This window comes from Oncorhynchus kisutch, linkage group LG15 (assembly GCF_002021735.2).
Source record: "Oncorhynchus kisutch isolate 150728-3 linkage group LG15, Okis_V2, whole genome shotgun sequence".
Classification (NCBI taxonomy): domain Eukaryota; kingdom Metazoa; phylum Chordata; class Actinopteri; order Salmoniformes; family Salmonidae; genus Oncorhynchus; species Oncorhynchus kisutch.
Window position 1 is genome coordinate 74,728,503 of NC_034188.2, and position 27,428 is coordinate 74,755,930.

At 42.5% G+C, this 27,428-nt stretch overlaps 1 protein-coding gene across 1 annotated transcript; it reads left to right on the forward strand.

Annotated features, from left to right (window-relative positions):
- The first annotated feature begins 583 nt into the window (after positions 1 to 583).
- On the forward strand, positions 584 to 27,401 carry LOC109881222 (solute carrier family 25 member 36-A). The gene is made up of 7 exons (XM_020473372.2): positions 584 to 1,026; positions 9,938 to 10,102; positions 13,388 to 13,465; positions 21,426 to 21,526; positions 23,453 to 23,519; positions 23,637 to 23,920; positions 24,113 to 27,401. Exons 1-7 carry the CDS (start codon positions 986 to 988, stop codon positions 24,304 to 24,306), a joined length of 930 nt encoding a protein of 309 aa, XP_020328961.1. The 5' UTR covers positions 584 to 985; the 3' UTR covers positions 24,307 to 27,401.
- Positions 27,402 to 27,428: the final 27 nt, after the last annotated feature.

Here is a 27,428-nt window from a genome sequence, read left to right on the forward strand (position 1 = left end):
TTAGCTTCGGCTGTTGGAGGTCCCTACGAACCAAGTCCAGATAAAGCGTCCGGAGTGAAAACGTAGAAAGAAAAAAGTCGAGCGAGGGAAAAACAAAAAATATTAACGTAATTAAAAAGTAAAAACCGTAACGTTGGCAGGTATAGCAAAGTAAGGTTAGCAACAAAACGCACAGCAGCACGTAAACAAGTCTACATGTTGTGACCGGAAATGAACAGCCTACTGTCTATACACACCATCAAATACATATTTATTCTAGACTCTGACATTGCCCATACGGATATTTCTTAATATCTTTATTTCAATGTTTTGGATTTCTTTGTATTGTTTTGTATGTTAGGTATGCTGCACTTTTGGAACTAGAAACAAGCATTTCGCTGCACCTGCGATAACATCTGCAAAATACTGTATGTGTACGCGACCAATAAAAATATTATTCGATTTGATTTAAGCTTGCTGTATCACCAGCTTGCAAAGCTTCCATTCAAAGTCTGATCACGTGAAAAAGTAGTTGTGACGGGGCGGGGTTTAATGACGTCATTCTACACATCCGCCAATCACAGCCTTTGTTTTGCGACTTCCCTTTCGATGAAAACCATTCTGTCATGTCGCTGTAGCGTTCAGTGTGGCACGGCTTGGCGGCGAGGAATGTAACAATCGTGCAAAACATGTGTCGGGGTATAAGTTTATCACAACTATTTTTATTTATTCACTAGAAAAATACATCCACTATGGCAAAATAGTATCCCTGTTGACACAGAACAGCCGCAAAGTCACTGTCGAGACCGCGAGGTTTTTAATCGGGGGAGGGCAACTATTAGCTTGTGAAGCTAACGTTACATATACTCGTTTTTGCTAGCAACTGACCTCTACCAAAACACGGCGCATTGGACTAGTGATCAATAAGTTACAAATTCCTTATCGTCAGCCCTCCTACCAACCCAAAGTGGTGCCCTGCGTACGGGTCCTGTGAATATGAGACAGAATGAGTCAGAGAGATACCCTGGTTCATCTGTTTGCTGGAGGGTGAGTATCATTGCTAATCGCTTGCTAGTAATACAGTCCACTGTAACAGTACTTATCATAATGGAATGGAAGATGAAGCTAGCTAGTAAACAATACAATTCAAATATGTATAGTTAGCTAGTTATCTATTAGTTGCTGTTAGTCTGGACTCCTTCCTGATGATGTGCCTGTAACAGATGTTTTGCTAGCTTGTTAACTAGCTAATATTACCTAGCTAAATTCAATGTCATAACTGATCCTGTCTGGTTTTGGTAGGACCGTTTATTTTGCGGCGTTATGTAGAAGTTTTGCGTCCAAATCAACATGGCCAGCTGTTCTATTGTATACGAGTTTTTCTATTGCTATTCTCTAAATACTAACTTGATATATTGTCAGACTATTAGCCATAATCCACGCTGATACACTAGTTTTAGCACGTGCGCTCGGATGCCATTGTTTTGACCTTATTTCACATTCTAACGTTAGCTAATTTTAACGTTTCCTGTCATCCCTTACTATTAAATTTATTTAGCTACTCGTGCAACTAATGCCCCATTAACGCTCAAAAGAGGACGTCTAATATTCTGGTAAGCTGTAAACTATCCGTTTTCTCTCACTGAGGTATAAGTATTACATCTCATAGTGGCATCTGATCAAGATACGGCGTCAGAACCAAAACAAATGTTCTCTAAGGTCGTGCCATGGCCAGCTATACATTACCTGAACCGCCGCAGCCGATGGGGAACTCTTCTCCAATTAAACCTATACAGCCCAAGGTTGTAATGGTAAGTAGTCATGATGCCCACACTGTCCGTGTCACATTGAAGCGAGCCATGACTGATAGTATGAATACTAGACCAAGATGTGCTTATAAGGAGCCTAACGTTACCATTAAATGTTAATTAAGGTCCAAGGTATATGTTATTTTCAGAGGTACACTTGCTTTGGCAGCCAAAACAACCAAATACTCCACCTAAACATAAATTGATTCTAAATTCCCATACGGTTCTACAAACTTAAATCCCTCTACTTTCATATCACATCAAAATAATTCCACAAATGCAAAATACACACTTACTGTTCACTGTTTCAACCGGCTTTATCACAGTTGCAGCCAAAAGTATTTTTCAGTGACAGCACATTTCTGGCAGCCTTATTCTGTTACACCCAGGTGTTTGGAGCATGCACAATCGCGAATTAGCACAGGCGGTCCTTCTGTCTTCCGTAAACACGCACTGTAACATCGAGATATGGTAGTGTGGGAACACAAACCCTATAACGGTATCAATTCAACCTTTTGTTTTTAGAAAAGTATTTCTCTTTGATATGAAAGATAAGATCCGTATGCTTCTAAAACCGTACCGCAAGCGATGTGTGTTATTGTTCAGACCAAGCCCCAGGGCTCTTAACAAAATGTCCACATACAGAAGACCCTTCTTCCAATGACTGTTATGTGTAATGGAACTTGAACTTAGTCATGATCAAGGGCTAGATGAGGATTTTATTTATAAATAACCGTAACATACAAGTGCTAGATGAGGATTTTATTTATAAATAACCGCAATCTACAAGGGCAGTATTGTCAATAGAGTGAAACAACAGACGAGATGCTTTCAAGATTATGTTGAAGATTTCAGGACTCACATTTCAGCTGGGACGCTGTTGTGTGTGAAGGCGCATGTCAAGCTTGAGGCTGCAGGGCAAGAAGCATTCCTGCATGTGTTACTCACAGACTCATGGAAAAATGCCAAGATGGATCAATACAGAGCAAGAGCGCTCCTTAATTCTTAATTCTAACCTAGTGGTTAGAGCGTTGGACTAGTAACCGGAAGGTTGTGAGTTCAAACCCCGGAGCTGACAAGGTACAAATCTGTCGTTCTGCCCCTGAACAGGCAGTTAACCCACTGTTCCCAGGCCGTCATTGAAAATAAGAATGTGTTCTTAACTGACTTGCCTGGTTAAATAAAGGTAAAAAAAAAAAACATGGCCAATTATTATTTTTGGTAGTTTTTTTGTTTTCACAATATAGCAATATAATTGAATTACATTTATCACTGAACAATAAATGGCAGACATTTTGATTTATTTTATTTGACCTTTATTTAACTAGGCAAGTCAGTTAAGAACAAATTCTTATTTTCAATGACTGCCTAGGAACAGTGGGTTAACTGCCTGTTCGGGGGCAGAACGACAGATCTGTACCTTGTCAGCTCAGGTATTTAGAATTGCAACCTTTCGGTTGCTAGTCCAACGTTCTAACCACTAGGCTACCCTGCTGCCCCAAACATTAATATACAGTACCAGTCAAAAGCCTGGACTCATCCGCACACTCATTTGAATGGTGTGTCCAAATCCAGACCGGCACCACACGTACAATAAAAAAGAGGAAACAACCCCCCCCCCCATGCATAACTATTATAACAAAAGGAAAGACAAAACAAACATCCCTACCACTACCAATCATCTCTGTATGTCTGTAGTCTATCAGGCCTTTACAGATAGTTTTCTCTTTCTATCGCTGAGAGAAAATGTCTCCAGATATCAATAAAAATATTGAGTTGACAATTAACTTTATAAATAAATCTTTCATATGAAGCAGTTTCTGCCAAGGCTATGTACCATTCCTGATATGAGGGAGGGTCCTTCTCCCTCCAGTGTCTCAATGTGGCTCTTTTGGTTGTGGTTAGAGCAACTTGTAGAGGAGTCCAGTAAATCCTATTGAACACTTTAAATTGAATCAGTTTGAACCAGGCATCTCTCATTCCTCCTCTCTAAAATGACCTCCAGGTCTTTTTCCCATACGGCCTTCAAACCCTTACAAGTTCCATTAAATCCACCTATTAGGTGGCAATATATACAGTGGGGCAAAAAAGTATTTAGTCAGCCACCAATTGTGCAAGTTCTCCCACTTAAAAAGATGAGAGGCCTGTAATTTCCATCATGGGTACATTTCAACTGTTTTAGACAAAATTATTATTTTTTAAATCCAGAAAATCACATTAGGATTTTTAATGAATTAACAAATTATTAGCAAATTATGGTGGAAAATAAGTATTTGGTCACCTACAAACAAGCAAGATTTCTGGCTCTCACAGACCTTCTTTAAGAGGCTCCTCTGTCCTCCACTCATTACCTGTATTAATGGCACCTGTTTGAACTTGTTATCAGTATAAAAGACACCGGTCCACAACCTCAAACAGTCACACTCCAAACTCCACTATGGCCAAGACCAAAGAGCTGTCAAAGGACACCAGAAACAAAATTGTAGACCTGCACCAGGCTGGGAAGACTGAATCTGCAATAGGTAAGCAGCTTGGTTTGAAAAAATCAACTGTGGGAGCAATTATTAGGAAATGGAAAACATACAAGACCACTGATAATCTCCCTCGATCTGGGGGTCCACGCAAGATCTCACCCCGTGGGGTCAAAATGATCGCAAGAACGGTGAGCAAAAATCCCAGAACCACACGGGGGGACCTAGTGAATGACCTGCACATGTGCCTGTTTTGTAGTGTGTACTGGCACAAAGGAATTCACAAAGGAGGCTGGTGTTCATTCACCAACATTAACATTTTTATTTTCCTTCTCCTATTCCAACAGTCAGATCAATGGGAGCGTGATCTGTCATAGTTATCGTGTGAGATCAGAAAATAGTCGATGTGTGAATAAACAGTGTGCCTATTAGAAAATAATGTGTAATCACAAGTGGTTGGATTGATCAGTCTCCATATATCATAAAGACCAGCAGTGTTTCAATTGCTTCTTGAGTTTTGTAGGTCCTGGTTACAACAGTTTTGAATTTAACCAAAAATGCACCAGGGGCCTGATTTTATAATTCTGATTTATAATGTAAATATACTACTACCAAAATGTGACGACTGTTAGAATATTTTAAATCGATGCTTATAGAATCAAAGAAAGTGAGCGACTTAGTGCACCCCACATAGAACACTAAACTTCCCATTGAACAATAAACATATCCCAAACCCACAAGATACAACTTCTTCTTTTTTTTATCACCCTCCCCCTAAACCAGGCCTTCATTCGTGTGAAGTGTCCCGAGGTCTTCTCAGCACTGACGCTCCAACCAGAATAAGAACGTTTTATGACCATATCCATTTTTAAACGACAGCGATGACATGTCATAGAAAAAACATTGAACCTAAAGACAGGCTGGTCATTATACTCACAAAGAGAAGATATTACCATTCTCATGAACTGTCTAATTCCATAAGGCAGCAATGTAAGCAGAGAATAAACACAGAAGGGAGATTTGTATAGGTCATAATAATGATAAAATAAACGTACACTTTGGGTTGTGCCCATCATACATGGCACAAACACGCCTATATTGACCAACTATTGCTGTTATGATAAGAGTGAAAACTTAAAAGAATATATGTTTATCCCTACTATGACCGTAAATCTATAATCCTGCGCAATCTAGCACTATAATGATATCAACTGTTAACCAGAAAGATACATTGTAGGCAACATTCACAGCATAAACACTCCGTGAGACTGCTTACAACATAGGAAGTTCTATCAGTTTAGAGAAGCATGGTAGTCCATCCCTGATGAACCACCCATCATGTGGATCTTCCATAGCCTACCACGCTACTCAGATTGTTCAGCCTCATTGAGGTCCGCAACACCCTTCTTTGGGTCTGTAAGAACGACGTAGTGATCCTCTCACAGTAACCCAGAACACGGCAGGGTATTGCAAGGAGTATTTTAGTCCCCTTTTCATGCACATACGTCTTACCTCCGTGGACGCATTTCTCTTGTCCTTGGAAACGTCGGGAAAAAACTCCACCTTTGTCCCTTTGCAGTGAAAAGTCCTGAGTTATTTTGCTTTGAGCTGGAACTTCTTCCTGTCTGTGTATAGTAAGAATTTCCCCAGGATAGGCCTGGTGTATAGTAAGAATTTCCCCAGGATAGGCCTGGTGTATAGTAAGAATTTCCCCAGGATAGGCCTGGTGTATAGTAAGAATTTCCCCAGGATAGGCCTGGTGTATAGTAAGAATTTCCCCAGGATAGGCCTGGTGTATAGTAAGAATTTCCCCAGGATAGGCCTGGTGTATAGTAAGAATTTCCCCAGGATAGGCCTGGTGTATAGTAAGAATTTCCCCAGGATAGGCCTGGTGTATAGTAAGAATTTCCCCAGGATAGGCCTGGTGTATAGTAAGAATTTCCCCAGGATAGGCCCGGTGTATAGTAAGAATTTCCCCAGGATAGGCCCGGTGTATAGTAAGAATTTCCCCAGGATAGGCCCGGTGTATAGTAAGAATTTCCCCAGGATAGGCCCGGTGTATAGTAAGAATTTACCCAGGATAGGCCTGGTGTATAGTAAGAATTTACCCAGGATAGGCCTGGTGTATAGTAAGAATTTACCCAGGATAGGCCTGGTGTATAGTAAGAATTTCCCCAGGATAGGCCTGGTGTATAGTAAGAATTTCCCCAGGATAGGCCTGGTGTATAGTAAGAATTTCCCCAGGATAGGCCTGGTGTATAGTAAGAATTTCCCCAGGATAGGCCTGGTGTATAGTAAGAATTTCCCCAGGATAGGCCTGGTGTATAGTAAGAATTTCCCCAGGATAGGCCGGGGGTTACGTGGGGCAGGTCAGTGTCCGATGTGTTCTCTCAATGGTCATGTTGTTAACATCCTCCTGTGTGTCTTCAAATAGATTGCGTAAAATGTCTTTCACACAATCCACCGTATTTATGTGGATTTCGGGAACCCCTCTGTTCTGAAGTGCATTTTTCCAACTTTCTCAGATTTTCCTGGTATTGAAGTCATTCTTCCAGTTTTTTATGCACAGTCTCCATTTGTTCAACAGTGTGGTTTAGGTGTGTGTTCTTGTCCTCCAATGTTGATATCCTTTCTTCGGCGTTTAACTTGGTTGTCGAGTGTGTCCGCTGTATGTTTTATTTCAGCCAAATCTTCACCCATTTTTGCAATTTTCTCTGAGATTTTTGTTCATTTTGTGAATCTCCTCTAGAACAGGCTGTTCTTCTCCACCATTTTCCTTGCTAGCAGTAGTTGCAGGTAGACCACTTTTGTTTCCCGATGTAACCGATATTTTGGGCAATTAGTAAACAAAATGTGTAACTAGATGTTGAATAATGAGTTAAAATCAGGTTGGAGCTACACACCCTCTTTAGTTAGCTGCTGCTCCTCACCACATCGTCGCCAGAAGTCTGCACATGGCCAATTTCAGCTCAGACTACCAATTGTGAAATATGTCGGGGAGTATTGAAAGACCCCTACTGTATGAGGGTGACTTGACACCAATAAATCTAATGTATTTATATAGCCCTTCTTACATCAGCTGATATCTCAAAGTGCTGTACAGAAACCCAGCCTAAAACCCCAAACAGCAAGCAATGCAGGTGTAGAAGCACGGTAGTTAGGAAAAACTCCCTAGAAAGGCAGGAACCTAGGAAGAAACCTAGAGAGGAACCAGGCTATGAGGGGTGGCCTGTCCTCTTCTGGCTGTGCCGGGTGGAGAATTATAACAGAACATGGCCCAAATGTTCATAAATGACCAACATGGTCAAATAATAGTAATCACAGTGGTTGTCAAGGGTGCAACAGGTCAGCATGGCCAGGTGGACTGGGGACAGCAAAGCGTCATCGTGCCAGGTAGTCTTCAGGCATGGTCCTAGGGCTCAGGTCCTCCGAGAGAGAGAATTAGAGAGAGCATACTTAAATTCACACAGGACACCGGATAAGACAGGAGAAATACTCCAGACATAACAGACTGACCCTAGCCCCCCGACACACAAACTACTGCAGCATAAATACTGGAGGCTGAGACAGGAGGGGTCAAGGAGACACTGTGGCCCCATCCGATGATACCCCCAGACAGGGTCAAACAGGTAGGATATAACCCTGACCACTTTGCCAACCACAGCCCCCACACCACGCCATGAGTGAACCATTCTGGAAGGAATAGAGGTAATCGTTAGTTTATGATGGGCAGTAGCTTAATCAACAGGGCTGGGTTTTTCTGCTTCCTAGCCAACTAAACTCCACAATTTCCAATGGAGTTGATATGTGACTAGTGTGGGCAGACTGGAGTCCCGACTTTGCATAAACAGATTTCAACACCCAAAGAATAGCCTGCATTTACACAGGACAATGTCATGTGTAAATCCCGGCTATTCTTTGGGTGCTGAAATCTGTAGTTTTTAATATAAACGTAATGTGATATCGGGAACTCCAGTCAGTCCACACTAGTCACTGCTCAACTCCATCGTAAATGGTTGAGTTTAATTGGCTAGCCCCTTCCCCTGTAACTGTGTCATGCGGGTCGCCGTAACATTCGGTTGCGTCTCAATCGCTTTCGATCTTTTTATTGACATCATAATAAAAACACAAGTTTGTTTCATTACGCATGGCAGACATATTGTGAAAAAGGCCTAGACATGTTCTCCTTTTCTTTCAAAATAACATCAGTAGCTTGACAGGACTATTGGAAGAGAGTTTAGCACTGCACCCTCCCATTGTTTACCTTTGCTAATGTCCTCCACGGTGCTCATATTCTGTCGCATGTGTAGACATGCGCAGTCCACATGTGCCAGGCGTGCATGTTTAGCAGGTGGGCTTCACTCTGTCTTTTTACTGTGGCCATCTCCCTCAATAGAAGTATGGATTAATGATCAACCACCGTATCTGTCATTTACTGGGGTTTGGCTGAAAAGATTCCCTCATATCTTAAAAAAAATGATTTAGTCAAAAATATTTTATGATACAACACAGGGCAATTGCTCAGGGCTAGGTTATAAACGTACTATCTACTTGCCATATTGCCCCCAAAGGATTCGTAGAATGTAGGCTTCTTCTTTCAAATCATCCCACTTCCATTGCGGTCAAAACCATGTTGTATTCATGAGTTCATATGAAGAAGCTTAGACTCAGTCATAGACATTTGTGGGTGTCTGATAGTATTTCTGGTAGCCTGGTCATTTGTGTGCTTTTGGAAAGCATTAGGTCAAATTAGGTGTGTGAAGGGTACCTGCACAAAGTGTTTGTTATTGCATTGATTAATTCCAGACGAGAACAGTTTTTGCCACAGACGTGGCATTACTGTGCTGACTCTCCAAAGCCAAGCCTTGCCTAGTCCCCACACTGCCCCACAAGCCTCTCCTAGTCTCCACACTGCCCCACAAGCCTCTCCTAATCTCCACACTGCCCCACAAGCCTCTCCTAGTCCCCACACTGCTCCACAAGCCTCTCCTAGTCCCCGCACTGCTCCACAAGCCTCTCCTAGTCGCCGTACTGCTCCACAAGCCTCTCCTAGTCTCCACACTGCCCCACAAGCCTCTCCTAGTCTCCACACTGCCCCACAAGCCTCTCCTAGTCCCCACACTGCCCCACAAGCCTCTCCTAGTCCCCGCACTGCCCCACAAGCCTCTCCTAGTCCCCGCACTGCCCCACAAGCCTATCCTAGTCCCCGCACTGCTCCACAATCCTCTCCTAGTCCCCGCACTGCTCCACAAGCCTCTCCTAGTCCCCGCACTGCCCCACAAGCCTCTCCTAGTCCCCGCACTGCCCCACAAGCCTCTCCTAGTCCCCGCACTGCCCCACAAGCCTCTCCTAGTCCCCGCACTGCCCCACACGCCTCTCCTAGTCCCCACACTGCCCCACAAGCCTCTCCTAGTTTCCACACTGCTCAACAAGCCTCTCCTAGTCCCCACACTGCCCCACAAGCCTCTCCTAGTCTCCACACTGCTCAACAAGCCTCCCCTAGTCTCCACAAGCCGCAGATCCTCTGGATTCCATCCACAGTGTATTTCTGTAATGGAATTAGCACCTTCCATCCAGACAGACAGTTTGTCTGCTGCTTTTCTCGAGCAGCTGAGTGATATGTGCTGCCACTTCACTTTTCTTCCCCACTGTGTTCTCTCTCCCCCTCTCCTCCTCTAGGTGTGGGGGAACGGTAGGAGCCATCCTGACCTGTCCTCTGGAGGTGGTGAAGACCAGACTACAGTCATCCCATATCACACTCTACGTGTCTGAGGTGCAGCTCAGTACCGTCAATGTGCCCAGCGTAGCACGCATGTCCCCTCCAGGACCTTTGCACTGCCTCAAGTGGGTATTATATTCAGCCTGCACAACTTGATTTTCTAGCATTGTCATTAGGGCTGGGCGATATGACGATTTATATCGTGGGAAGATATAGAAAAACGTCTTATCGTTTCATATTATGCTCTGTTTATTTCATTTTGTCGCAAATCAAGCACTTTACGGCAATATTTTTTGTCAATTGGACGATGCTTTGCATTCTTCCACATGGAAATTTGCAACACGAATGAACATGGAGGAGAGTGAACGTGGCACGGAGACACGTTGCTCGTACCTAAAAGAGGGGCTACTTAGTTTGCATGGACGTGGTTTGGGTATGAGTTTGACACGGACCAGAAAACTGTCCTCTGTCAAATATGCCGCAGGCTGGTCCCGACAACAGGCTCAAACACCAATAACCTCTTTTACCACCTATGCAAGAATTACGTGAAACCGTACGAAGAGTGTCTATGGATGAGACCCCAAAAAGTACAGTCGAGTGCTCAAAACAAACCACTGACTCAGACGTTCCAAGAGGCTTTTGCCCGCGGCACACCATATGGCAAAGAATCATGCAGATGGAAGGAGAGAACAGCTGCCGTTACAACATACATCTGCTAGATATGGCCCCAATTTACACAGTTTTGCCAGTTGGTGCTAATACTCGACCCAGGTTACCAAATGAGAATTGATATGACACGTAATGCCAAAATGACATGCAAAACAGGCTCGCCCCCAAAAATATATATATATTTTAGGTGTAAATAAATGTGGTTTGCAAGTATAGTTTAAGTGTTTTCTATTTACCTTTTTAGATTTTATACATTAATATTTTGTTACGTGCTTAATTAAACATTTATACAAGGGTTCTAAATAAAAGGAGAAATAATCTAATATGAGTAAGTACCTTTTTATTTGTTGAGTATAATTCAAATGTAATAAGAAATAGGCCTTCGCATGTGGTCATTTTAATTAAACTATTTATTCATTGAATTTACAGAAAATGTGCTATATCGTGATATGTACAGTCGAAGTCGGAAGTTTACATACACCTTAGTTAAATACGTTTAAACTCAGTTTTTTCACAATTCCTGACATTCAATCCAAGTAAAAATGCTTAGGTCTTAGGTCAGTTAGGATCACCACTTTTATTATGAGAATGTGAAATGTCAGAATATTAGTGGAGTGATTTATTTCAGCTTTTATTTCTTTCATCGCATTCCCAGTGGGTCAAACGTTTACAAACACTCAATTAGTATTTGGTAGCATTGCCTTTAAATTGTTTTGACTTGGGTCAAACGTTTCAGGTAGCCTTCCACAAGCTTCCCACAATGAGTTGGGTGAATTGTCCCATTCCTCCTGACAGAGCTGAAACTTAGTCAGGTTTGTAGGCCTCCTTGCTCACACTTGCTTTTTCAGTTCTGCCCAAAAATGTTCTATAGGATTGAGGTCAGGGCCTTGTGATGGCCACTCCAATACCTTGACTTTGTTGTCCTTAAGCCATTTTGCAACAACTTTGGAAGTATGCTTGGGATCATTGTCCATTTGGAAGACCCATTTGTGACCAACCTTTAACTTCCTGACTGATGTGGATATATTGAAGAAACATCTGACAATTTTCCTGCCTCATGATGCCATCTATTTTGTGAAGTGCACCAGTCCCTCCTGCAGCAAAGCATCCCCACAACATGATTCTGCCACCCCCGTGCTTCACGGTTGGGATGGTGTTCTTTGGTTTGCAAGCCTCCCCCTTTTTCCTCCAAACATAACGATGGTCACTATGGCCAAACAGTTCTATTTTTGTTTCATCAAAAAGTATGAAAAGTACGATCTTTGTCCCCATGTGCAGTTGCAAACTGTAGTCTGGCTTTTTTTATGGCGGTTTTGGAGCAGTGGCTTCTTCCTTGCTGAGCGGTCTTTAAGGTTATGTCGATATAGGACTCGTTTTACAGTGGATATAGATACTTTTGTACATGTTTCCTCCAGCATCTTCACAAGATCCTTTGTTCTGGAATTGATTTTCACTTTTTACACCAAAGTACTTTCATCTCTAGGAGATAGAACGTGTCTCCTTCCTGAGCGGTATGACGGCTGCGTGGTCCCATGATGTTTATACTTGCGTACTATTGTTTGTACAGATGAACGTGGTACCTTCAGGCATTTGGAAATTGCTCCCAAGGATGAACCAGACTTGTGAAGGTCTATAAAAAAATGATCTGAGGTCGTGGCAGATTTTTTTTCTTTTTTCTTTCCCCATGATGTCAAGCAAAGATGCACTGAGTTTGAAGGTAGGCCTTGAAATGCATCCACATCTAATTGACACAAATGATGTCAATTAGCCTAATAGAAGCCTCTAAGGTGATGACATCATTTTCTGGAGTTTTCCAAGTAGTTTAAATTGGAATTGTGATACAGTGAGTTATAAGTGAAATAATCTGTCTGTAAACAATTGTTGGAAAAATTACTGCACATGGAACATTCACACAGTAGATGTCCTAACTGACTTGCCAAAACTATAGTTTGTGAACTACAAATTAGTGGAGTGGTTGAAAAACAATTTTTAATGTCTCCAACCTCGTAAACCTCCGACTTCAACTGTATCTATCTTTATATTTATCTGTATGTATCTTTATTAGACATTTTGGCCATATCACCCAGCCCTAATTGTCATCGTAACATAGACTATCAGCTCACAAGATCAAACAGGCATAGGCCTATATTCCAATGCCTAGTTATGTTTGTTAACCATCAAACTGTACAAATACAATACTCTATGCTTGTGTTATTGGTTTTGATAGTTTGGGATGTATTACTGTCATTGCCCTCCAGCTTTGCACATTAAACTTCACAGTAAACAGTCCTAAGTAGCCTAATGTGTAGAAGTCTCAAGAAACCAGAGTAAAAATGAGCTGGTGTATTTTGGGTGTATACACGCCCTCCGCTCTACCCCCTGTCCTCTTGTGGGGTTTGGCAGCAGGATCCCTCCCTCCTCACGAAACCCCATGTTGTTTGCTCAGGCTCATGTCTACTCGGCAGGTAGTGCCATGTGGACTGAAATCCAACTCCTAGAGCTTGTCTCTCTCTCCCCTACCTTCAGGGAAAGGCCTGTCTGGGGATCTGTAGCGTACCCCAGCAGCAGGATATATCACATCGTATCCAACTACAATCATACTTCATGCTTTTCTTTCTACAAATTGTTACAATCCAGCAAGGCTTTCAGCAGACCCTATTCCTAGTTCATTGTTATAAACTCCACTGAAGTTTAAGTGAATATTTGTGAGTGGTGGGTATAAGATGTGTTTTTGTCTTCAGGTTGATTCTTGAGAAAGAAGGAGCCCGCTCTCTGTTCAGGGGCCTGGGGCCTAATCTAGTGGGCGTGGCCCCCTCCAGGTAAGCACCCAACATTACTTAAAACATTTTAGATGAATTAAATGATATTATTGTATGATCATTTCATATTTCAGGCTAAACAATATAATTAACCATGTTTCCATCCAAACATTTCATGCAGAGTTACCTGATGCATAAAAAGTCTTCATTTCTAAACGGTTCACCTGATATGGATGAAAATACCCTCAAATTAAAGCTGACAGTCTACACTTGAACCTCTTTAGCAATTGTTTAATTTCAAATCGAAAGTGCTGGAGTACGAAGCCAAAACAACCAAAAATTTGACACTGACCCAATACTTTTAGAGCTCATTGTATGTGTGCTCTACACAGTATCTGCCCTATGATGGCAAAGCTACCGGTAATTTACTAAAGTAATCCATAATCCAACGTAACTTTGGTAATTGATTCTTGAATAACTGTTAAAATAAATATCATATTAGGGGTGACTCCATTTAGTCGATTGGTCGATAGGCTGTTGGTTGACCAAGATTATTTTAGTTGCTCAATCGCAGATCGAAAAATTAATGGCACCCGAGACACCGGTCTGATTTGCACCTGTCTCAGAGGACTAATCCATTGAGGAGGCAGCGGGGATGCCACAGTCCAAGAAGGAGAGTGTGGCTAAGATGCATAATGCACGTCTCTCCTGAATGTGCTCTCTTCCGCTATTTCGTGCCCGTTCATTGGTTCATAACTTTGTGTGAATTCTTTGCCCTTGATTGTTAGTCTATCAATTCCCCATTACATAGATCACCAGTAGTAGCCTACTTTTACCGTTAATTCACATAATTGTTTACGGTCATTTCTGTTCATGCATTCAATATATTATTACAGTTTACTGTTCTCATTGTCGGAGTGGGCACCTTGTTTGCAGAACTCACAACCTATGCTACACTTGTGAGGAATAGGTTTTGGTTTATTTCATTCGATTTATGAGTTTTGTCAATTTATTCAATGTCTTTTGTTTGGAGTGCTCCTGTCAATGTTGAGGAAGGACACGCACCTGATTACGCATATAGGCTACCTGGCCTGTGAGCAACTGTAGGCCAATAAACCTGATCCAGTGGAAACGTCATAAAATACCTGATTTACTTCTCATACCTTGAACAAATACCCCACAGCTGTGTCTGACCTGACTGGCATGTTAGGCCATTGCCAACTCGTGCTAGCGAACTAGGCTATGGCATAGAAGTCACTTTTAGATTTGTATCATTTTCATTTAGAAATAATTCAAATGAACTACATGACAATTATTTTGAGGTATACTTTGTATTATAAATTAAATTAAACTGTTCCAGGAACATGTGCATATGAAGATCATAACTGGCACGCAGATTGGTAGACATGGTCATTAATTGGCACTCCAAATGGAAAAGGATGCCAACCCCTGGAGTAGCCTATTACACTCATCTTCAGGAGCATAATGGCAGATTATTTTGCCGCGGCCAGGAGGAGGGTCAAGAGCAGGTTATTTTTCCTCTGGTTGATCTCTAGCTCCCTCTTGAGTCATTTGTCTTATTATTTATTCAAACAGCATGCTCAAAGCATCAGAGAAGTTCAGTGTATATATAAAATCAGCAAAAAAAGAAATGCCCATTTTCCTTGTCTTTCAAAGATAATTCATTAAAATACAAATAACTACACATTAACATGTCCAATACAGCAAATGAAAGATAAACATCTTGTTAAAACCTCTTAAGGCTAGGGGGCACCGTTTCATTTTTGGAAAAATAACATTCCCAAAGTAAACAGGCTATTTCTCAGGACCAGATGCTAGAATATGCATATAATTGACAGCTTAGGATAGAAAACACTCTAAAGTTTCCAAAACTGTAAAAATATTGTCTGAGTATAACAACTGATATTGCAGGCGAAAGCCTGAGAAAAATCCAATCAGGAAGTGACTCTTATTTTGAAACCCCTGTGTTCCTATGCATCCCTATTGCCCATTTGAAAGGGATATCAACCAGATTCCTTTTTCTATGGCTTCCCTAATGTGTCTACAGCCACTAGACATAGTTTCAGGCTTTTATTTTGAAAATGAACATGAACGACAACATTGTGTCAGTGGTCAGGTGGGAGCTCTCAGAGTGATTTTTGTGTAATAGACAAAGGCGGCCATTGTTCCTCTCGCTCCTACTGAAAAGCCAATTGTCCCGGTTGATATATTATCGAATAGATATTTGAAAAACACCTTGAGGATTGATTATAAAAAAATGTTTGCCATGTTTGTCGATATTGTGGATCTAATTTGGAGTTTTTTTCGGCGTTGTCGTGACCGCAATTTCCGGTGGATTTCTCAACAAAACGTGGACAAGAAACAGAGGTATTTCGGCTATAAAAATAATCTTTATGGAACAAAAGGAACATTTGCTGTCTAACTGGGAGTCTTGTGAGTGAAAACATCCGAAGCTCATCAAAGGTAAATGATTTAATTTGATTGCTTTTCTGATTTTCGTGACCAAGCTTCCTGCTGCTAGCTGGACATAATGCTATGCTAGGCTATCGATATACTTACACAAATGCTTGTCTTGCTTTGGCTGTAAAGCATAATTTCTAAATCTGAGATGACAGGGTGATTAACAAAAGGCTAAGCTGTGTTTCACTATATTTCACTTGTGATTTCATGAATATGAATATTTTCTAGTAAGATTTTTTTTGTCCGTTGCGTTATGCTAATTAGTGTCAGTTGATAACAATTCTCCCGGATCCAGGAGGGGTAGTTTCAAGATTAAAACTTCTTAGGGATAGGGGGCAGCATTTCCACTTTTGGATAAATAGCGTGCACAATTTCAACTTCCTGCTACTCATGCCAGGAATATATTATATGCATATGATTAGTAGGTGTGGATAGAAAACACTCCGAAGTTTCTAAAACTGGTTCAATCATGTCTGTGACTATAACAGAACTTATGTAGCAGGCAAAACCCAGAGGAAAAACCGTTCAGATTTTTTTTTTTTGCCTCTGACCGTTCCCTCAGTTGTCTTTGCCAAGGGATATTTGATAGCGACCATTTTACAGGTCCTACGACTTCCACAGGATGTCACCAGTCTTTGGAATTGGGTTGAAGTTAATCATTGGTGCAACGAAGAAGAGGCACATCCTGGAACAACGTTACACTGTTGAGAGTTACGCAAGAGGAAAAAAGGTGCATGTTTTGTTTACTTGCTCTATTGAATACAGATTGCCCTGTCTACATTTTGATCGATTATTAAGTTTGTTCATATGTTTTACATGTGATAAGGCCACTCAGAGGCCCAGAGACTTACACCTGTGATAATCTGAAGTACGCAAAACGGCCACTAGATGACCTGTGATAGATCACATAAAAAAGATACCAAAAATCTGGTAGTTTACTGGTAAACTCCAAAAGTTTCCAGTAATATACCCTCCCTTGACAACCCTAATCTAGCCTATCCTATGTGGAAGGAGCTATTATTAACATTATCTGACATTGACCCACTGGAGGCCAACTGCGGACACACACAGTGGATAGCACTGGAGTCTGCGTTCTCAGTTGTTGTGTAGGAATGTCAGAGGGGTCACTTTGTTGCCGTGGTTAATAGTCAAAGGGTTCTGGGAGGTTACTGTGTTGACGTGGGTCCTTTTTACATCTTACAGATGTACTTTTACAGAGAGGAGTTGTGAATCAGTCACTGTCATAGTGATTCTCATTCCTTGTCCATCTGTTACAGGCTGACTACACCGCTTGCATCGCAAAATAAATGTCAAAATCATATATTATTCAATTATTACACCCACACTGCTCTCGCGCCAACCAGCGTCTGTGTTGCCAAGGGCTAAAAATAGAAGCAGGTACCAACGTGCCATCTCATTATTTTTACCCACGTGGGTGACTGAAAGATGAATGAGGTCGGTGGCGGTAGTGCATGTAATTTATGATGGTTGCCAATCGCAATATAAAGTCAAGAGAAGAAAAGGCCTAGGAGGAGAGATCACTAGAAACGATTCGGTTGACGGTTTTGTGTGGATTAATTGTCAGAGTAGAGGACCTTGTGCATTTCAGGTAAAATAACAACTCAATGTTTATCTCAGAACAAATTATCTGGCAATAGCAAGCTTGCTAAATTGGCTTTTTACCTGTCCCCAAATTAATGTAATTGGTTCAGAGTTTGTTTTGATATTTTAACCTGCGTGTTGTGATTTGTGTTTGGTGTGGGGGGACAAAATACATTTATACACGATGGCGCGCGCAGCCAGTTTGGGTTCCGTATTAGACTGGACAAACAGCACTAATGCACTGCATCAGGCTGTCCATCCCACAGTCTTAATGCTGTTACATAACACTGTCGGTCACTGTGGAGGATAAAGGAGAGAACAAGCAAACTAGGGTTTCTGAGTGAGAGAGGGAAGCCGATCACAGCTACAATGATCAGGGCTCAGTGGCACCGTACTGTAGCCAGCCAGTGAGCTAACCATCTGTAGGAGTGAGAGAAAAGATTTGTTGCTAAATTGCTACTAATGCTAATTAGCCCCTGGCCTGCTGATGATGATGCGTCTAAGTGGTAGCTAATGGTAGAGGATAGCTAATGCTATGTCTAACAAGAGCTTGTGCTAAGTGTATGTGGAGTGCTTTGTTGACACTGTCAGTGTAGACGCGTAGACGAGTCAAATTGATGTAACACGAAATGCACAACATGGTCAAAGGTATGTAGACACCACTTCAAATATGTGGATTCAGCTATTTCAGTCACACCCGTTGCTGACAGTTGTATAAAATCGAGCACACAGTCATAACAATTTCCATAGACAAACATTGGCAGTAGAATGGCCTGTACTGAAGAGCTCAGTGACTTTCAACATAGCACCGTCATACGATGCCACCTTTTCCATCAAGTCAGTTTGTAATATTTCTTACCCTGCTAGAGCTGCCCCGTCAACTGTAAGTGCTGTTATTGTGAAGTGGAAATGTCTAGGAGCAACATCGGCTCAGCAGCAAAGTGATAGGCCACACAAACTCATCAACTGTCCTTAGTTGCAACACTCGCTACCGATTTTATTATATATTTTTAATCCAAACTGCCTCTGGAAGCACAGGCAGCAAAAGAACAGTTCATCGGGAGCTTCATGAAATGTGTTTCCATGGCAGCCAAACACAATCCTCAGATCACCATGCGCAATTCCAAGCGTCGGCTGGAGTGGTGTAAAGCTCACCGCCATTGGACTCCATATTAATGCCCATGATTTTGGAATGAGATGTTTGACAAGCAGGTGTCCACAAAATGTTGGTCAAGTAGTGTGTGTGTGTGTGTGTATAGCCTAGGCTAGACACACGCACAGTCTTGTACAGCTAACCTTGTAGGGACACACATTTCAGTTCCATTCAAAGTCCTATTTTCCCTAACCCATACTCTTACCTTAACCCAAAAATGTAACCTTAAACTTAACTCTAAACCTAACCCCAGCTTTTAAAAAAAGCTTTTATTCCTGATTCTATATATGATCATGAGTCATAATGCCCGATGAGAGCACCATCAAAAATAACACTGGATTTTCTTAAATGAAAACACGATTACTCAATGTGCGCTTGAAATCAATATGTAAACATGGCTCAGACATAGTATAGGCCTATGCTATAATACTTTCTTACAAACAGAAAAATATGGGCACTTGTGTGACTCTGTAGCACGTATTTCTCATCTCTCAGTCCGTGGAAATGTGATGGGCTGTAGCCCTGGAGGTCCATCCATCAGTAGTAAGCACAACACAGGGTGTGTTGGCCAATTCATTGACAACTTCAGCTTTGGCTTCTTACTGTGAATTTGGAAAGTATTCAGACCCCTTGACTTTTGTAGCATTACAGCCTTATTCTAAAATTGATGAGGATCTTTTTTTTATTTTTTATCATTCTACACCCCATAATGACAAAGCAAAAAAGGTATTTAGGAATGTTTGCTAATTTATTAAAAATGTTAAACATATCTTATTTACGTAAGTATTCAGACCCTTTGCAATGAGATTTGAAATTGAGCTCAGGTGTATCCTGTTTCCATTGATCATCGTTGAGTTGTTTCTACAACTTGATTGAAGTCCACCTTTGGTAAATTCAATTGATTGGACATGATTTGGAAAGTCACACACCTGTCTATATAGGGTCCCAAGGTTGACAGTGAATGTCACAGCAAAAACCAAGCCATTATGTCAAAGGTATTGTCTGTAAAGATCTGAGACAGGATTGTGTTGAGGCACAGATCTGGGGAAGGATACCAAAACACCTCCATTCTTGAATGGAATGTCCGCCCAGCCAAAATGAGCAATCGGGGGAGAAGGGCCTTGGTCAGGGAGGTGACCAAGAATCCGATGGTCACTCTGACGAAGCTCCAGAGTTCCTCTGTGGAGATGGTTGTCTTTCTGGAAGGTTCTCCCATCTCTGCAGCACTCCACCAATCAGGCCTTTATGGTAGAGTGGCCAGACACAAGGTACTGCTTAGTAAAAGGCACATGACATCCCACTTGGTTTGCCAAAAGGCACCTAAAGACTCTCAGAGCATGAGAAGCAAGATTCTCTGGTCTGATGAAACCAAGCTTGAACTCTTTGGCCTGAATGCCAAGTGTCACATCTGGAGGAAACCTGGCACCATCCCTACTGTGAAGCATGGTGGTGGCAGCATAATGCTGTGGGGATGTTTTCCAGAGGCTAGGACTGGGAGACTAGTCAGGATCAAAGGAAAGATGAACGGAACAAAGTACAGAGATCCTTGATGAAAACCTGCTCCAGAGTACTGAGGACCCCAGACTGGGTCAAAGTTTCACCTTCCGACAGGACAACGACCCTAAGCCACAGCCAAGACAACGTAGGAGTGGCTTCGGGACAAGTCTCTGAATGTCCTTGAGTGGCCCAGCCACAGCCTGGACTTGAACCCGATCGAACATCTCTGGACAGACCTGAAAATAACTGTGCAGCAACGCTCCCCATCCAACCTGACAGTTTGAGAAGATCTGCAGAGAAGAATGGGAGAAACTCCCCAAATACAGGTGTGTCAAGCTTGTAGCATCATACCCAAGAAGACTTGAGGCTGTAATCGCTGACTAAGGTGCCTCAAAAGTACTGAGTAAAGGGTCTGAATACTTATGTAAATGGGATATTTCAATATTTTTTTTGTAATAAATTTGTGCAAATTTCTAAACCTTTTGCTTTGTAATTTGGGGGTATTGTGTGTAGATTGTGGCTGGAGAACTTTCACGAGGTGCTGAAACCTACTATTCTTCTCAACCACCAAAAATTGCTCATATCCACCGGCATTAACATACCGATCACTCTTGTCAATTATGTTGCCCGGTCAGAATCAACTGCGAATAGCTACTTGAATGCCGAGGGGAGACAAAGTTGTTCTTTTGCATTTCCGTCTTGCTCCGGTTGTAGGAATACTGAGGTTCTGTCGTGAAAGTTTGAGATGTTGGCAGTTGCATAAGCTATTGTTGATCAGTGGCCACATATTTTTTTGTGTTTTATCCACAACTCTCTGTCCATTGCTGTTGTAATCTATTGAGAAACCAACATATTTTAAACGTTGATGGAGAATCCTCTTGGTTTATCGACCCTACCACTCGCCATCGTACAGAACTAGTTCCCGGCTCCGCCTCAAAAAAGGACTTTTAAATGCGGCATATTAAGACTCAAATTTGATTACAATGTGCGGATAGGCTCTATGTTTCAACAGAATAGCCTGAAACAGATTTACTCCAGGCATACAACACAGCGTAGACATAGCATATAGACCTAGTGGTTTTAATGTTTTATATATTTAATGTATTCATTCGGGTTCACAGTGCGGACCGAACCGAAGTCCCCAATACCGAACGGTTCGGTATGAATACATGTACCTTCTACTGTATTCTGTAAGTTCCTTGGCAGGACAAGGGTTTCCCCACCAGGGACGGTGAAGATGTTGATTCCTGTGCTGTATGTATCATGTTCTCCCCCTGTCTCCTCCAGAGCCATCTATTTTGCTGCATACTCCAGTGCCAAAGAGAGAATGAATGGAGTGTTTCAGCCGGACTCTACACAGGTCCACATGGTGTCTGCTGGCTTGGCAGGTAACCACACCAACCTCACCCACTTTCTAACACTATACCATGTAGTCTTTTTTTACACTTTTATGAATAGATTTTTCATTAGTAGGTATACTTTTCAATCATCCATCTTTCTGTGAGTATTCAGTCAACTGTAGCTAGTCATTTTGGATGATAAGCTAACCTGGAGAGTCATGTGATGTGACCACTTCTAATGTGTTGGTCAGACATGCCAGAGAGCTGCTGGGTCAGTGGTGGCAAGTCCAGTCAAACCCAGACTGACTAGTTCTGTAGAGGTCCCCTACCTTACCTTCCTATTCTAGGGTTAGGTTTCTATATTCTAGTCTCGTGCTACAGTATATCTACCCAGCAGCTCTCAGCCTGTTGGTTCCTGTGACAGCTCCTCATATGACCTAATCCTCTAGCCTAGTGGCTAAACTAGTTTGACACGAGGCGTCCCTCTGTCTTTCCATCTGCATTTTGTTAGGACATTGTTGATTTTCCAAAGGCAAGGGAGTAGAATAGTCTATTTATTGTTGAGGTTCCGTCTACAAACCCTTTTTCAAGACAAGTCTCAGTTAGGCCTAATATAATGCAAGAGCTCAAACCTAGACACTTCCCTAGGCCTCCTGTACACACACTGAATCATCTGTTTCCCCCTGGCCATTATGCACCTCTGCTTCAAAGTGACAACCCCATGTTAAACCTGGCATATCAGGCTGATACAGGCAGAGCAACTCCCTGGCATGCTGATGTAAGCAGTACTAGAGATGGTAAAACCTTATTTTGGAAGATCGACTAAACCGCCTTCCTAGACGCAAGCTGGTTTCATACATGTTGGTGACATGAGATGTCCTGATGAAGGTCCACTGACTGGAAGCTCAGCCACAGTTAAAGACATTTGCATCCGACTGGAAGTATGCAGAGACCTTTTCCTCCAGTTTTGCCTCCAGCAAAAGTGTGGTAGATTCTACCTATTATCATAAAATTATATTGTAAAACTCCAACTTGTACAGTATTACACACACACACACACACACACACACACACACTGGCCTTTTCTAGATGAGGAAATACATTCTCTAAATGATTATTTCTGTCCAGTGTCAGTGATCCTAGGAGAAATATGTTATGTAGCCTAGACTCCTGGCTTCTACCCTTTTAGAATTTAGGTCAGTCAAGCAAGCTGGGCTTTTAAAGAGCACTGCGTGTTTCTGTAATAGAGGACCAGGGAGGAACGTGATCCAGATCCCTCCAGGTGTTTTTGACAGGTTTACGTTAACACTCTTTCCCTCTGAGCAGCATGGCTCTGTCCTTCCACCAGTCAAATCAAGGCCCAAATACTCCCTCTAGTGGCCACTCCATGAGGTGCAGCTACCTGTAGAACCAGTATTAGCCACAACAGGGTTCTTTCTCTCTGTGATGCAGGAGCTCAGGGACGGGAATAGACTGGCTCTGGTATGAGACTGGTGTGTAGATAGGCTGGTGAGAAAAGAAGCCTGTTTGCCATTGGTAGAGAGAGTTGTAATACAGAGAGCTCATTGGTACATCGTAGATATGTGCTACAGAGAGTTGTGTAGCCAAGTGGCATCTGCAGAGCTAGGAATAACCCTGAGATCAGTGTCAACATGACTGCCAGGCTAAAGCAGTCGAACACTGAAATTATGGAAGTGTAACATTTACACACACTAACATGCTGTCACAACACAGATATCCTAGGCCTTGTCATACTGTGGTATGTTCATGAGCTCGTCTCTCTTAAAAACGTGTTGACAAGGTTAACAGTTCTTCATTTCTGATGGTTTTAAATTCCCTTTAGGGTTGATGCCCCAGAGAATATTTGGACAGTGTTTTGTTCTACAGCTTGGTAGACAGACACTCCTGGTGTTGGTGGTGTTTGTCTGTAAAGTTAAGTGTCTGAATCATCAGAGCTCTTGTCCTTCCTCTCAGGGTTCACAGCCATCACAGCTACCAACCCTATCTGGCTCATCAAGACTCGCATGCAGCTGGACTCCAGGTAAACACACAGGTCTGAGTAGGTAGTGGCTAGAGGTGGATTTAGGATGTGGTGTCGGTGTACAACGCCTCTGTCGTTGGTACCATTAGTAAATCCTTTTCCGCCTGCCTTTCATAGGAACCGCGGGGAGAAGCCCATGAATGCGTTTGAGTGTTTGCGGCGGGTATACCAGACAGAAGGCCTGCGAGGGTTCTACCGGGGAATGTCAGCGTCCTACGCTGGAATCTCAGAGACTGTGATCCACTTTGTCATCTACGAGAGCATCAAGCGGCGCATCCTGGAGGCCAAGGCCACGCAGCACATGGACGAGGAGTCGTCCAAGGATGCCTCAGACTTTGTGGGGATGATGCTCGCCGCTGCCACCTCCAAGACCTGTGCCACATCCATTGCTTACCCCCACGGTGAGGGCACTGCATCCTGGGAGCAGGAGTTGAGGATGGGGGGGTTTATAGTCCGTCATGTGTTTGTAGTCCTTAGACTAGTTAGAACCTGTAGTTAGTATTGGTTCCAGTATGGAATCTAGTACTGGGAAAGTATTTATTTTAAATGTACCAGGAAATGAGCGTGCTCCTCTCCTTTTCCCATCTTTACAGAAGTGATCCGGACCCGGCTACGGGAGGAAGGCACCAAGTACCGTTCCTTCTTCCAGACTCTGACCACGGTGCCCAAGGAAGAGGGCTACCGGGCGCTGTACCGCGGCCTCACCACCCACCTGGTGCGCCAGATCCCTAACACCGCCATCATGATGTGTACCTACGAACTAGTGGTCTACATGCTAAACGGTTAACCTTTTTCCCTTGACCTACGACCCCAGATTAAACCCTAGAGAGATGGACCAATGGCACAAAGAGACCCCCAAGAAACAGGAGAGGGACCAGGTACTCATCTCTCACCTCCAGTCCCTCCATCCTGTCTAAAACAAAAGCAAATTGTCCCAAAAGCACCCTGTTTTGGGATGGGGGTTGGTTTGTTTTCAGGGGTGCACGACACAGGAAGAGGGGTTGGTAGACAGGAAATCACCATGTTTGTTTTGGGGATATGGTTTAAAGGTGTTTAAAAAGAAGCAGTGTCATTGAAAAGGAGTTCTTAGGAGCCCTTTCTCTCTCCTTTTCTTGCCCTCTCTTATTGTCTCCTAAATAAGCTTCTTTACAAGAGCATAGCTTACTGGAGCAGGTACAGTGGGGAGAACACTCCAGCTATTTTAGTCTAACAATGCTAATCATTTCTCTGGTTTGTGTGTCAAGGGGGCAGTAGAGTAGAGGCTTGTTGAGTGCAGGGAGGTCTTAAGAATTGGGTTGAAGGTTTGAGCGAGGTGGATAGGGGACGTGCCTTGCCTTGCGTGACAACTTCAACTGACTGGTATAGATGCACAATAGTGATGAGGAAGAGGAGCAAAGGTCAGACCAGCCCTTGTTTCTGGATCTCATTAAACCACAGTTGGACCGCAGGCATTCAGAACCACACACAGTGCTGGTCGGGTCTGCTTTGCACTCAGGACCAAGCCTGGTCCCCTCCACCCCAGGACAGCAAGCTCACAGGTCATCCCTACAGCCAGGTCTAACCTAACCTCTGTGACTGGCTGGCCGGCCGGCCCTGACTAACACTATAAGGCTTGAAACTCTGACTCATACAGTAGTCTTTACAGTGTTCTCTTTGTGTGGATGTTCTGTAAAGTGGGCGATAGTAAGAACCTTTTGACCCACTCCCTCATACCACCCAGACTGACCAGAATCATCCGCCATTTTAAACTACTTGAATGTTAATCAACACAAGGAATAACAAACGAAAGACTATGGGAGCGTTGTCACATCAGATGGCAACTTTGTGTAAATATTCTAAGAGAGAAAATGCATACGTTTACAAACTTAACAAGACAATTATATGAAATCGTATAAATGTCTTCATAAGATGTAACATTGTTGCATTTTTCTACCCAGTCATAGGAGTTTAAACTGTTTTTTGGGAGATGAGGGTGAACCCTAAGGTTTCCCCTCCTCCCCCCTTTGACAGAGCATTGTGTGACTCTTTCTGCACTTTTCTATAGACCTGCTCCGACCTCCAGTTGCATCTCTTTTCTCTGCCTCAGAATCCACATGTTACCGATGAGACACTCTGTCCAGTGTTCACTTTGGGAATAGATGGAATTCTCTTGTGTGTGAAATGCTACACGATAAGGAGACCCTGTGTTGTCTATCCATACTTTATGCAGTATGTGTTTTTACAAGTTGACTACATTTGGAAAAGAAATAGTTTTGATGCCTTGAACAGAAAGATGCTTGCTGTCTACTTCTCCCTTTATTTAGCTGCTTTTCCTGTTATTTTCTGATTGTCATTTTGAAACTGTGAGAACTCAATGTTCATCTCCTTGTTTACATTCAGTCTTGTGTAACCATAGAGACGACCTTACCTACTGACCTTTCCCCACTCACATGATATGAGCACGAAGAGCCTTCCCAGCACATGTAATCATCACTGCAGCCATTCAGTCAAATATCCACAGGTCACACTAATGCTAGAAATAGGAATTAAGTTCATAACATGCTTACTGTTCCTTAAGAGGGGGTTCCTTAAGAGGGGGTGCACAACCACAAGTTGCACCTGTATTCGTCTGTCTCACTCGTCATAATTCACGATTTTAGAAACATTCTCAACACATTTACCATTAATTTCTATTGGGCACAAACACAACCAAAACAAACAGCAAATGCATCAAACACATTTGTAGTCAATCTTGACGTGCTCTGAATATGGGGCAAAATACTGAACTTTTTACTACACCTAAGTGCATTTGTCCCAATACTTTTGGTCCCCTAAAATGGGGAGACTGCCAAAACAAAGTGTCACTGTCCCAGTACTTGGAGCTCCCTGTATAATTAATATATATGTTTTAATTGATCCACGAAGGCCGCCAGTTGCCCATCCCTGGCCAACATGTGCATGTTTCTACTCTGGGTCTGTGTGTGCTTATAACCAGAGACATTTGGTACACTGTTCTTTCACATGCGTCTGTACTCATCTTGTCCCTGAATGTTTGAATTGTGTGTTCGAGAGCGTGTTTCTGTTCCATATGATTGTCATGCCCTTTTTTGTTTTATAGGTGTGTGTCAGAAGTATGCTCAGTCATTAATGGACTATGTTTTTCCATTTGTTTCCTCTAATTTGTGTTTTGTATTTGCTCATGAGGTCTTTGACGAGCCTCCTAGATGCGTGGCTGACTCTATGCATTCTTCTCACACCCCTGGTTTGTAAAACAAATTTCCATAAATGGGAAAGGGTGCTCGGGGCATTTGTGGTTTGATTGTTTCCAGAAAATGTCTAACTTTACCGGCAAGGAAAGAAACAGTTCACTACTGTTTTTATAACCAGCAGATGGCAGTATTGACTTCAGGTGCCTGCAGCAAACTACCAAGTCGCTTATAACAAACACACCCAAGTTTCCATTTGTATTAGTGGTATGTACGGGATACATGGCATAACACCACCCAACTAAATGCTTACGTGCAGGTTCTTCACAGTGCCACAAAAAGAAAATGGCTCCGTAAAATATTTGATCATAAGTATAATACAGGAAGGCACAATTTATAGTCCAATATGTGTTTGAGGATTGGGGGGGGCAGGTGTTTAAATAGTGCAGTATTTAGCAATCATAATAAGTATGTGACTGTGAGTCAGTTCCGTTGAAGTGGTGCTAAAAGAATGACTGTCATGGGTCTGATGTTGACGTCAGCCAGACACTGAACCCTCCTACAGCTCCATACATGACATGTCTTTTCAGAGAAATGACCTTCACACAATACCCTCTACCACACGGTGGACGTGGAATGGCAGTGAGGTGCTCATTTGTCAAATTCTCTTTCAATAAAGTGTACTTTCCATTCTTCATATGGTTGTCATTGATGTCACAGCAAC

Excerpts from the sequence above, each read along its gene's own strand:
- LOC109881222 (XM_020473372.2), top strand. The coding sequence starts at position 986 with ATGAGTCAGAGAGATACCCTGGTTCATCTGTTTGCTGGAGG. Across the intron at positions 21,527-23,452 it reads GGTGTCTGCTGGCTTGGCAG|GGTTCACAGCCATCACAGCT; the intron begins GTAACCACACCA and ends CCTTCCTCTCAG. Across the intron at positions 23,921-24,112 it reads ATCCATTGCTTACCCCCACG|AAGTGATCCGGACCCGGCTA; the intron begins GTGAGGGCACTG and ends CCATCTTTACAG.